Consider the following 13,856-nt stretch of genomic DNA (forward strand, 5'->3'; position numbering starts at 1 on the left):
ACCTGTAAAAACAAACAAAAAATGGAGGTGTGTTCATCATGACCCTGATATTTATAGATTTTTTCATTGTTTAAAGTATGTTTACCATGTTCATGAAAAGTGCTTATATTTTCTGTCTTCTCTTATTTCCCATTATTTCTTGCTGGGGCAAGCAATGTTTGTTTTCATTTCATTCCATTGCAGAGTGGCCAAGAGACAAAATTATTTTCAGCAAAGCACCTCCACTTTAAGTAAAGTTTTCTAAACTTTTCTTATGGTCTAGATAAAAATTTTTCGAAGTGGATTGAATTCATAACCATTTTGAGAATCAGATGCATGTTTTTATTTTAAGCTATATTATTTTGTCTTCATGTATGTCCAACTAGTCTAGTACTAATAGAGTGAAAAACGGTTATATTTGTAAGGGTTTCCTAAATTGTATAAGAATTATAAAATATTTTTCTTCTCTTTTCTCACAAAATTCTCCCAGCGAGTTGAAAATGGTGACTTCAACTGGATTGTTCCAGGAAAATTTTTAGCATTTAGTGGACCACATCCAAAAAGCAAAATTGAAAATGGTAGGTTTTTATTTACTTTACCCTCCAAAAATTTATTTCAATTCATCTTCTTTGAGTTCTTAATATCCTCAGATAATCCTTTCTATTGGTAATATTCTCCAAAGAATATTTATTAATTAAAAAAATTGAACAGTATTTCAATTGTTAAATTACTAATTGAACAGTAATTAGTGTGTTAAATATTAGAGTTTAGTAAGTGGAACTATAATCACTGTTTTAAGACTATCACATTTTTAGGTTTCCATAAATAGGGTGTTCACTTTACCTTGACCCAATTATTAAAGAAGAATCTGAGAAACCAACTGGTCAAAACAGTAAGCAGATTGCTGAATTCTATCAGTGGTTCTCAGATTTATTTGGTGGTGGTGGCGTGCTATACCTCAAGGTATTCTTTGGTAACACCATGTTGAATAATGACGATGATGGTGACAATAGGTGTCATTTATTAAGTGCTAGTTACTAGCTAATCACAGCATCATCTCATTTAGTGCACACACAACTCTATGAGGTGTAGGAACTATTACCTCTGTTTCACAGAGGAGGAAACCGAGGCATATGAGTAGGAAATTTGCCCAAGTTCACAAAGTAATATGCAGAACTGGTGACACTCCAGCCAAGAGCGGGGCTCCTAAGCATTGCCACTACACTGATCTGTTTAGTTCCATCATGGCAACTAGGAACAATATTCTAGCTGACAATAATTTAATTACTTACTTGCAGTATATGTAGAGCCAGGGGCATACATATTCAGGAAAAAAAAGCATGACAAAAAAATAAGCCTCTTGAATGAAACATGATAGGCTATGTGTGTTTTCCCATTAACATATATTTTTTACTTAATTATTTTTTTTTAACCTCAGATTCCCAGAAGACAAGTAATGATAGGTACCAAAGGTTTAAGAATAGTTGATGGGAGAAGTACATAAAATTAAAAAAATATCACCCATGAACATAATAGCTCCTTTTTTCCTCCCTCTCTAGTCTTAGAGCTGGAACCCTAGTCCTTGGAGGAACATAATTTGAAACCCTTAGTCTAGATTTATAAGTTTATTCTTCTTTCATAACCATCATCATCATAAGTATTCTAAAATCTAGTGTCATTGTATATGGTTGTTCATGCATTTAGATTTGATAATTTTTTTTGAGTTTCCACACATGTGCTTATCACTTTATACCTATGACATATCTCACAGGGAACTCTGCTTAAATCATGGGGATTGAATCATCCGCTCTGGGGATGGGTAATCCAGGTCTACAGAGTTACCCTAACAAATAGGATGTCTCTGTACTGAAACCATAATTAGATCTTCTCATTTACACATTTGCTCATGAATCCGGTTCGCTACAGACATTGACTGAATAACCTATTATGTTGGCTTGTTAGGAATAACTTGTTAAGTGCCTGAGGAAACTGCTTTCCACCGTTGGTCTTTCAAGACAGGATTGATTAAACCTCCCTTTAGCCTTCTGTGCAAAATGATCTGACTCAGACCCAGAAAACCTTAGTAGGTGTATGGTTTCAGTAGTGGCTTTGTTGTTGGGTGTTCATTTGGTGAAACAAATTTGCCATATAGGATTCACTTTTTAAATGAAATTTTCTTAAAGAGAAGATGAGAGGTGTAATTAAAAAAACCCATTTAAAATATTTTTATAGAGATAATGTATGATTTTTTTTTAAAAGAAAATGCAGATGAACTCATAAAAACAGCATTAAAGTGACCTATAATTCTACCCATGTTTTCTAGGTTTACTAGTCGGTGGTGGGATTCTTGGGGATTTTAATTTTCTTTCCATCTGCTTCTCTGTATTTTTTATTTGCACATATTTTTTCTCTCTTAAAGAATATATATACACACACACACAGACTTACAAAAATATTCCTTTTTTTTTAACTAGCATGGAGTCATAACATGATTACTGTCTTATAGCAGCTTTTTTTTTCACTTAATATATCACATACTCCTATCCATGGCAATAAATGTAGATCTTCGTTATAATTTTCCATGACTGCATTCAATGACTATGCCATAATTTTACTAATCAATCACTTAATTTTTGAATGAGCTCTAAGTTGTTCAGTTTTTCACTTTTTAAAAACTACAGTGGTTGGTATACATGTCCATACATCTTTTTTGCAGCCCTGGTTTCTTTTCTAAATTCTTGGAAGTAGAATCACAAGATAAAAGGGCGTATTTTGTGTGTCAATTGTTACTTGTCAAAAGTCTTAAAAAAATTATTTTTGGTCCTATATTACAATATAGGGAAATAATTATCCACCATTTGCTTATATGCTGGGAGTGGTGCTAATAAGCCTTTTTGCACACCTCATCTATTTAATAAGCAGAAACACCCCTTGGAACAGGTGGTAGTTATTTTGTGGAAGAGAAGATGGAGACTTGGTAACCTAACTTGCCCAGGTTGACATAGCCAGAAAGTGGCAGTGTGTGGATTCAAACACAGGTCTCTTTGATTCCAAATTCTGTGTCCTTTTTAATTTTACTACAGAGAAAGAACATGTTCACTACAGAACTTTAAGTAATCTAGATAAAAAGTCACCTGTAATTATATAATCTAGAAATAACCACTGTTGAGATATCGTTCTCTCTGTATCTTTTTCTTCTATGCATATACTGTGCCCTCTCACATTGAGAAAAAAAGGTGTGAAAGTGCTGCTTACCTAATACTTGCCAGTTTTTATGTCTAGAATAATTTCATTTAAGGCTGTTGTTGGTAAAATATTGATATTTTACTGGAATCCCCATTTTAAGATCTGATATTCACTAGAAGTGTCTTTTTTTTTGTAAAGTGGTTTAACTCTGTAAATTCTTTTTGAACTTAAGAAATTTTTTTTTTTTTTTTAGTTGAGAAACCCTTGTATTTTCTGAGGTGGCTGAAAGTCATTTTAGGGGTCTGTTAGTAGAAAAAGGTAGATTTTTTAAGGAGTTAGCACTGAAATAGCTGTTGCTAGGATGTAGCAAAAGGAAGCACTAAAATTTTGGGGTCTGGCAGAATGCATTATAGCAGTCTTAAGTGTGTGTTGTCAGCAGAGACCAACTAGGAGTTCCTTTCAGCCATCTTTGTTCACATTGTTTTGACAGGGGGGGACAAGAGGAGCCCTAACCCTTTTTTGATTAAACAAGTGTGACTTGATAAATGAATAATACAGCAGTAGAACAAATTGGATTTCAGATTTTCCCCCAAAACCCTCAAACTCTTAGGTGGCAATGTCCTCATCTCTACTTCAGAAAGAAAGAAAGAGAAAGGAAAGAAAGAACAGGGAAAGACAGCTCGAGACAGGGAATCCAAACAGTTTGAAGCATCAGCCTGCTCATTTAATGAGAGAAGCTAGGTGTGAAGAGCCTGGGCTGCTTGAAGTCTGGCTCTGCCCCTAACTGGCTGTGTGAACTTCGTGAGTTCCTCAGCTTCTCTCATCATCAAACGGGGAAACAGGATGCACACTGCAGGCATTTGGTGAAGATTAGGGATATTATAGGAAGTGAGTGCCTTGCACAGTGTCGGGCACATTAGTAGGTGCTTATTAGGTAGCAGATATTCTGATTACATTTTTATCATTAATGAACCTGATAAACATATTTTATTGCTTTCCACATTTGCCTGCCTATTTTGCAGTTTTTACTTTTAATGAATGGGTGGACTAATCATTTGACTCTGCTGTTCTTCTGTTTCCTTTAAATGAGGGTCTGGGAAGAGATGAATTTTACAATCTCTCTTTGCTTTGAAATTGGTCAGCGCCAGGGCTCTGCCTGTGCTTTACTGATGCCAGGGCACCATCTAGTGGCCAGATGGAGTAAGGGTCGGATGAAAGCTCGGTCAGCTCCGTGCACATTGCTAAAACCAGTCCTCCATCAGAAGCAACCAAATGCATCGAAAACAGTTGTTCAGAGGTCAGAAGATATTGTCATTGTTGGTTATAACTCATTTGAAACGCTTTTGAGGATTTTTAAGAAACGTCCTCACAAATCCAGGAAGTGCAGCCCCTAATGTCCCTGTTTTGGAGATCTAACAAATAGAATTGAGTTGGATTTTACCTTAAATCATCCCCAGCACTGGCCCTAGAATCTGACTGTCAGGGTTCAAATGCTGCCTCTGTCTCTTCCCAGCAGTGTGTGCCTGGCTGGGCCCGTTCACTTTCCCAGGCATTAGTGACTGATAATTGTAAGGTTTAATGAGATGATGTACATGAAACACTTAGCTTAGTGCCTGGCACATAGTAAGCGCTCAATAAATGTTAGGTGCTATGATTACCATTACTGTTATTATTTCAGTGCCCTATTACCATATTTGGATAACTGTTCAGTGTTCTTTTCTCAAAAGATATAAGCAGTTTCTCTTGATAGTAGATTTAGGTATATTATCTGTAATGCCATTTACTCATGATGGGAAATCATATATGTAAAGAGAAGTTCTTACAGCCTTGGTGGAGGAGGGAAGGGACAGACACCAAAAGAACCATGAGCGTGCTTCCTGACAGGTGCCATCATAGAGGTGCCAGTGATCACTAGGAACCCAGGGTTAGAAGTGCCTGTCAGACTGTCACACCATGTCCCATCCCATGTGTTCCTAAGCCCTCTCCTTCCCATTCCTTACATGATAGAAAAGCTCTTGTTTCCTTATGCCAACCACAGTTCTTTTTCCCTTTAGGCTGGAAAATGATTTGAGCAAACAAACCAACTAGGAAAACAGATTTGATTTTTTTCCAAGTGGAAAGGATCTGTTTTCTCTAAATGTGTATAAGTCACTGTTTCTACACAGAAGATTGTAAGTAAGCTCTGTCTTACCTGTTTGCTCAAAAGCAGCCTGGCTTGTGAAAATCGTGTATGTGGGCTGCGGATTAGTTAGGCCTGCCTGCCAATGCTGCCTTCACCCCTTGTGTGACCTTGGCCAAGGCTGCCAGTGAGGGCTCTTGGTTGCACGCAGCAGATATTGGAATTATGCTGGGGAGCTCACAGTCTCCAAGCGAAGGCTGGAAAATGAGGCTTAGAAAATGAACAGGGTCTAAGGGAGGTCATGTATCAGCAGGATCCAGGCAGGAATGGAAACCACTTTATTTCAAACAGAGGGAATGCAATAGAAGGAATTTGTTAGAAAGAAGCCTAAAAAGTAAAAGGGCAACTCTGAAAAAAACAGCATATTAAGGAAGAAATAGCTATTGCCTTTAAGGCAACGAGGGGCAGAAAGGAAAACGTGGGGTTAGCAGGACCTGGGACCTTGGCAGGTGCTGGGAGCTCCGAAGGGCTGGTGCTTGCATTTGGAGCCTGAGGAGTGGGGACCCTGAGGCTGGGCTGCAGGCTGGTGCCGGGAGTGCCAAACTAAGCTGGGAGTTCCTCTCTTCTGCTGCTGAAGCCATGCTGGCAGGAAAACAGAATATATCCCTTCTCCCTCCTCTGGCCTCCAGTTGCTCCGGCAGTGCTTTAGTGACTCCCACTTTTCAGATGGACAGGAGCCCAGTGGGAAAGGTAGCTTGGGAAATGTTGTATGTACACCCTAGCCCCGGCATATGAGTTGGCTTGCAACTGAGAGGAAATAGGAAATGACCAGGCTATGCAAGATGTGAGGCAGCAGGAAGTACAGCCACAGTGCAGAAGCTGCTGGTTCACTTTGCTGGCTGCTGCTGCCCGCACCACTCGGAGCCCACCATCACGAACGAGTTCTGAGCGAGATCCCCTCACCTGGTGTGCCCTGAATGGCTTACAGATGTGGTAATCAACGGACTGAGAAATTCGTCCTTTTAAACCCTGGGGCCACTAGGCAAGGCTTGCAGTGGTCAAAGCCCCCAGTGGTCACCTTGATTGATTGGCCAAGTCGAGGTCATGTGTCTGTAACCCAGCTGACTGCAGCTCCACGTGATGCTGGACCCACTCACAGTAGAACAGGGGTTAGAGCCCGACCACTTGTTCTTCTCAAAAAAGAAAATGTCTACAAAAATGACCGCTTAACCTCTAGTTTCTTTTTTTTTTTTTTTGCGGTACGCGGGCCTCTCACTCTTGTGGCCTCTCCCGTTGCGGAGCGCAGGCTCCAGACGCGCAGGCTCAGCGGCCATGGCTCACGGGCCCAGCTGCTCCGCGGCATGTGGGATCTTCCCGGACCGGGGCACGAACCCGTGTCCCTTGCATCGGCAGGCGGACTCTCAACCACTGCGCCACCAGGGAAGCCCTCTTTAGTTTCTTAACTGTTACATGGGGTTTACTATTTTTATCTTAATAGGCTGTTTCGAGAATTAAAAGAAATTTATGCAATTGTGACTTGTACATGGTAGGTGCTTAATAATCAGTCTCTCTTGTGGGGGACTGCATTGTAGATTAAAACTGTACACCTGGCAAAAAGGCTGCGGTTCAAAAGTATTTGTCAAGAGGAGTAAAAAGGACAGAGTCCTTCCAGGCCTACTGTACACATCTGAGGGCCTCAGGAATGCCTTTGTTTTGGCTTGGGAGGAGTGCGCTCCCAGGATTTGAAGCCTAAAGCTTGAGGTTTTGAACGTTCACGAACTATTTCCAATACTCAGAAGAGGTTTTTTTTTTCCCCCCTCCTATGGTGTTTTTCTCAGTTTTTCAGACTGCTGCTTTTAGGAACGTTGCTTCGACCTTACTCTCTCCTGAAATGTTCTTTCCTCCTAAGCTCTGTTGAGATTGATCATCTTTATTGTCAAGGGTTTTCGTGTTCCTGGGTTACGTAAGACGAAATGCGTGCCTTTTGCTTACAGCCCCTGCTTTCCTTTAGGTTATCCTCTTCATGCCCCCGAAGCCTACTTTCCTTATTTCAAAAAGCATAACGTGACTGCAATCGTGAGGCTGAACAAAAAGATTTACGAGGCGAAGCGCTTCACTGATGCTGGCTTCGAGCACTATGACCTCTTCTTCATCGATGGCAGCACACCCAGCGACAACATCGTGCGAAGGTTCCTGACTATCTGCGAGAACACGGACGGGGCGATCGCAGTTCACTGCAAAGGTGCGAGCGAGGAGGCCTCGGTGGGCACTGGGTTTCTGAGAGGGGGTGAGCCAAAAGACAGCAAAACGTGAAACAAAGCCAGTTAGTGGCTTAGGAAACAGATGAGTTGTTTTTAGTTTGAGAAAACTGGAACACAAACCCATTTAAATGACCCCTTCCTAAAGAAAGGATCGCTTGGATGTGGACAGTCGGTGGTGTGCGGCTTTCTGGACAAGGCAGTTGTTCTGGCCTTACCTTCCCCAATTCACAATCGCTGACACCAGGTGCCATGAGGAGGGGAAATCGCAGCAGCACCGTCGGTAGGCTGGCACAGTTGTCAGTAGGCAAGGGTTGTTTGTTCCCCTTTCTCCTTCTCTTCCATAATTGCCCATCCTTTTTCCATCCTCCTCCACCCATCTGATGTTTAATGCTCCCATTTCGTGACCCAGCATCTGGAGCCTCACTTCGCACCCCCCTCTTCCTCTCCCCTATTAGCCTTTTGCATCGTGGAACAGAGTGTCTTACTTTCCCATTGCAAGGGGGCGGCAGCATACCTAACCCTAACCCTGACCCTAACCCTAGGGGCGGCAGCATACCCGGCTCATTGCTAGCTTCCTTGCCACAGGTCTGTTACTGCCTCTTTGAAAGATTGAAAGACTTATGTAAGTGCATCTGTCGTCTCCAGGAGTGGGTACTTTGGAACAGGAGTCGCCAGATTTAGCAAATAAAAATACAAGATGCCCAGTTAAATGTGAATTTTAGATAAACAGTGAGTACTTTTTTAGCATGTCTCAAATAGTGCACCAAACATACATTCTGTATTTTACCTGGCAACCTTGCGTCAGCTACTCAGAAAATATGAAATACCATTTGTTCTAAGCCTAGTTGTTATAGACTCTGAGGAGGCTCGCATGGTAGATTTTCCAGCACGGTGGAACGTATTTTACGGGGGTCTTTCTTTTCAGTGAGGAGAAATCACTTTGGCTACCAGGGATGGAGCCTGTAGTTCCTCACATGCAGCTTTTCATACCGCCACTGGGTGGTGCTGTTCTCCGGTGTTGAGTCTGAGAACCGGTTTCTGTCGCGTTTTATGCTAATTGTCTGGTAGGTGTTGGGGATTATACTGTTCTTTTCATGTGCCTAGTGCTGCTGTAACTGACTTACTCAGACGAGGTGGCTTTGGTTCTAACAGAAATTAAAATACCATTTTGTAGGCCCTTGTTTCTATGTTTAAGATTTGAGTAGGTGGAGGTACTTTGCTGAACATGTGAGCGGTAACTGGAAGCGGCATTTTGCGGGAGCCCCGGCGAGGGAAACGAGCTGCACGTGGCCCCTGGTTCAGCGGAGGGCTCCTCAGTCAAGCTTCGTCCACGTTGACAGAGCCCCCTCCCGCCCCTCCGCGTTTCTCAGCAGGACGGGGCCCCCGACTTGCTGGACTTCCTGGACTTCCTGTCTCGGGGGTGCGGGGGGCGTGGGTCTGTTAGCAAGGACTGCTGCTTTCCGTTCTGCCCAGGTCACTGTGGGGTTGGCGGTGTCTGCCTTGCCCCCGAGTAATCCATATGCCCCCTGGCTTTGCCTCTCCATCCCATTTTGTTAAAGATTGCCCAGACCCAAGGAAAAGCCTGCATTTCACACGCAGTCGGCCCTCCGTGGTATCCGGGGTTTCCGCATCCGCCAAAGTGACTATAAAGGACTTGAGTATCCCCAGATTTTGGAATACGCTGGGGTCCTGGAACCAATCCCTCGCGCATACCAAGAGACCATTGTATTTCAGCTATAAGTGGAACTTGAAAGCTAATGGGAATATGGCAGCTGCTAACGTTTAGTAGGAGCTATTCATATGTTCTGTTTCAAAGCTTATTTTTGTGTCATAAAAATCAGTATTTTTCCTGGGATTAATTTGGCCTTATTTCCTAATCAATTAGTTTTATGGTTACCAAGGCATATAGTTTCTCTGCCTGTCATTGTCTTGGATTGACAAATTCAGGGGAGGAGAAATGCAAAGCTTTCCCTGAAACTCAGCATCTCTCTTGATATTATTCCTCGCCTGACAAACATTGGGAAAATGAACCGCTCTGGTGTTAAACATTCTTGTTACAGGTATTCTGTTTATTATATCCTTGACCTGTGAATGTTGACCTTGTAAAGAATATTTTAAGAAATGTATATATTTTATGTTGCAGAGGTTTTTATATTTTAATCAGAACCTTTAGCATCTAAGTCAGTTCTTTTATAGGAAGGTCACAATTACAGGTGGTGACATCTTTTTGAGAGTGTTATTTCATTTGCTTCCACTTGTACACACATGTAGGATTCTTTCATAAGGATTACACTTTTGATTTAATTACAGCTGTATTGTTTTAAATAGTGTGGTTAGCTACTATAGGCCTGTTAATTATTTTGACATCTGCCCTAATTAAGTCAGCTTAGTTTCCTGGTAATTAAAGCAGCACTGAGCATTTTAATTGAACTATAAGGAGGAGGGAAAGAGACCCTTATCCAATGTCAAATGAACTTTAGTAGCTGCTGAAGAAAATGACTATTCCATGCCTCAACGTAAAGTACTAAAAATAAAGACAAACTGGAAACTAATTTTCTGGGAATGTGTGAAATCTTACAATGATTCAATATCTGCAGTTTGCCTCCTGGTTGATAAAAGGGATGGCTATGATTTCGTGAAACTCTCTAGCACAAATAATCATTAAACAACAGCAACACTGTGATGTTCCAGTATGTGATTTTTGATGTTCTATGGGAGTTTCAGAAAACGCCTGGAACTGTAAGGCAATCAGTGCTTAACTTGGTATAAATAGAAGACGTTTCAAAGTCTTCTCTTGCTGTGCCAGGGAGCCCTTTAATTATGAATGCTTTAAAAAATTTGTTAAAGTTTTTATAGAAACTTAGTGAACTGTTCCTATTCTGTTGAACTGTGGTAAGCGCTCCTAACTATTGAGTGCTAAGTAGGTTCTTTTTATAGATCTAAATTATAGACTCTTTTTAAAAGGGGGAAGCAACTTTAGTTTTAGAGAAAGTTGAAAAATTTCTGCACCACCTTTTTTCCTTGGTGGTGAGTGTGTGTGATGAGGAACGCAACCAAGGGAACGGGCAGCCTCCTGCACAGGGAGGGGTTCAGGGAGAGACAGTGTTGTCTCCGTAGGGAAGGCCATTTTCTTCCCAGATAGAGACCCAAATTGGTGACTTGAAGGAGGACACTGGAAACCAGCTGGGCTTCCTGCTTCAGGCTGTCCAGCTGTGTTGTATCAACATGATTGCCTGTAGTCTTGTCAGATGTCTGAGGACTTAACAACTCTGCAGAAACAGAAAATATTTGCTCTGGGCACAAACATGAAGGCAAATAACTCATATTAAAGGAAGAGAGTCCTACTGAGACCATGATTAAGCTTCACTTTTTTCTAAAGAATGTCGATGTTTTATCTGGGGTAAAATGTACTTCAGATGAAAACAGGACACACACACACACACACACACACACCCCTCATCTAATAAAATAGTGTAAATATAATTTTTAAAAAGGAAGAGTGAATGGGAAGGGAATGCCAGGCATCCATAAACATGAGCTTGATTGTAATTTCATTTACATTTTTGATATGTATTCTCAACCTCAGGTGATACTGCCCTCAAGGGGGAAAAATTGTTTTGGGGTGGTAAAAAAACATTTTCTTTTTCTGTATACAGTGTAGATTTATACACGGCACATAAAGAAATATGTGGTCTGTCTGTGACAGTAAAATTTCATGGGGTACACTTAGGGAAAAAATGCCTGGAGAGGCTCTTGTTTGGAGGGGAGGACAATAATGAAGAGAAGATTGAGAAACACTGACTTAGAGACATGCGTTTTTAAAATTTTCACATTTATGAAACTAGGATGGATCTTAAAATTGATCGCATACCATAGTTTAATTTTTTCTTAGTGGAAGTTAAATAATGGTGTATGTTACACCGTTAGATGACATGGTATCTTAGATTTGCTGAAAAATTGTGTATTTCCAAGTACTGAGGAAATTAGAGAAGATTCTCTTTATTATTTGACTAGAAAAAGCTGACAAAAGGCCCCCTCCTTTTGAGGGAGGGGGAGATTCCGAAACATATAAAAAACGAAGACACCAACACTTTCCTATGTCCTTTTCTAACTAAATGTTTTCATGGATGACATTGTACCAATTTTCCAGGCTAGAAATATCCATTGCCTTTAGCTTTCCCTGTGACCCAATCAAAATGTCTTTCTAATTCAGCTCTTCGTTGTTACCACTGTCTCCCCCGTCCATGCCTGTCAGCCAGCCTTGCTCCTGCCCCAGCCTTCCAGCTCCCCTTTCTGGCTCCCTCTCTGTCCTTTCCAATCCAGAAGTATGCTGCTGCCTCATCCACCTGCTTTTATCATGTCACATTCTTTGACCCCCAAATACATGACAGCTTTATTTTGCCCTTTACATTGATTAAAGGCAAAATCAGATTTTTGCATGATACCAATTGTATGTTTATTAGTTGTTGATAATATCATGAATTTCATAATACTTTTTTTTTTTTTTTTGCGGTACACGGGGCCTCTCACTGTTGTGGCCTCTCCCGTTGTGGAGCACAGGCTCCGGACGCGCAGGCTCAGCGGCCATGGCTCACGGGCCCAGCCGCTCCGTGGCATGTGGGATCCTCCCAGACCGGGGCATGAACCCGCGTCCCCTGCATCGGCAGGTGGACTCTCAACCACTGCGCCACCAGGGAAGCCGCCATAATACTTTTTAAATGAGTTGAATTTCGTTCATCAGAGGCTCATCTACATGTTTGAGGAGTAATAACACATATATGCAGGAGATGTGCCCTAATCAGTGCTCAGAGAACTTTGCATCTGGATTTGGGGATTCCTAAATAACTCAGCAGTCTTTGGTGTCTTTGGCCCACAGTTGATAACCTGCTTCTGCTAAGTACAGGTTCCTCCACTTAAATCAGAGGTGCCCTTTAATCTGCCTCCTCTACACCCATCTGCCCTTATTTTCTACTCAGCACACACTGACACATTCTCCAGACCAGCCAAGCTTTCCATCACTGGACCCTTTGCTGAAAATGTTCCGTGACCTTCCTATTCTTTAGAGTCTGTTGAAGTCCTTGTCATCAATGACACATTCTTTGAAGACACCAACAGCTCACACAGTCCCTTTCTTTGAGAGCCCAATTTCAGTTTAAACCTAATTTCTTTGCTTCTTGGTTAATATTCTTGCGTCTACAACTTCTTTGATAATGTATCCTGGTCAAAATTATATCCTCTACTTACCTCCTTATCCTCTGAGCAAAGCCCTGTCCTGGGTAGCTTGTAGACAGCAAATAAACATTGGACTAGCTGAATCAAAGGATTAAAAGCAAAGAGCCACTTTGTCATTTCTAAGAAGAGTATACGATAGGAAGAGATTAAGTAGTGGAAAAATAACTCAGCACAGTGCCTTGCTCATGGGTGGTACTTAACAAATAAACGTTTATAGTACTGAATTTAATTCCAAGAAGCCAGATATGGAAAGATTTAGAAAATGCTTGTAAATAAGCATTAGTGGCTCAGTACTGTATATCTCATGAGGGCAGGCATCCTGCTTGTCTTCATGTTTCTGGCCCCAGCGTCTGTCACAGCACCGCACGCTCAGCCGGTCTTAGTATTTGTAGAACGGAGGGACTGAATGGATGAGCCGAGAGTGGAAAGAACTCTGGGACACTCACAGGACCTCTGGGGATTTTAGTCCTGAATTCCATATTCACTTGTTATGCTGATGTGAGTGAACTGGTTAGTATCTTTGGGCTTCAGTTCTGGTGTGTGGACAACAATCACCATATCTGAAGACCCTACAGCTTGATCAAATGTTTGAATATTTTGGGAAAGGAGGAAGCCAGTGTAGATTAAAAAAAATTGTCTAAAATGTAAAATCCTAGCACTTTAAAATAGATTTTTATTGCAATATAATTGCTTCACGATACTGTGTTAGTTTCTGTTGTACAACAAAGTGAATCAGCCATATGCATACACATGTCCCCATATCTCCACCCTCTTGAGCCTCCCTCCCACCCTCCCTATCCCACCCCTCTAGGTGGTCACAAAGCACCGAGCTGATCTCCCTGTGCTATGTGGCTGCTTCCCACTAGCTATCTGTTTTACATTTGGTACTGTATATATGTCCATGCCGCTCTCTTACTTTGTCCTAGCTTCCCCTTCCCCTTCCCCGTGTCCCCAAGTCCATTCTCTACATCTGCGTCTTTATTCCTGTCCTGCACCTAGGTTATTCGTAATCATTTTTTTTTTTTTTTTTTAGATTCCATATATATGTGTTAGCATACGGTATTTGTCTCTCTCTTTCT

The 13,856-nt window shown here is 41.5% G+C and overlaps 1 protein-coding gene across 1 annotated transcript in view; it reads left to right on the plus strand.

The window, feature by feature from the left end:
* The window catches only part of CDC14A (cell division cycle 14A), a 164,008-nt gene that overhangs the window by 102,674 nt on the left and 47,478 nt on the right, over window positions 1–13,856 (plus strand). The window contains exons 8-9 of the mRNA XM_065881245.1: window positions 470–557; window positions 7,296–7,526. Coding sequence (XP_065737317.1) covers window positions 470–557; window positions 7,296–7,526 — 319 coding nt within the window. The remainder of the gene's footprint in view (window positions 1–469; window positions 558–7,295; window positions 7,527–13,856) is intronic.

This window comes from Phocoena phocoena, chromosome 1 (assembly GCF_963924675.1).
Source record: "Phocoena phocoena chromosome 1, mPhoPho1.1, whole genome shotgun sequence".
Classification (NCBI taxonomy): domain Eukaryota; kingdom Metazoa; phylum Chordata; class Mammalia; order Artiodactyla; family Phocoenidae; genus Phocoena; species Phocoena phocoena.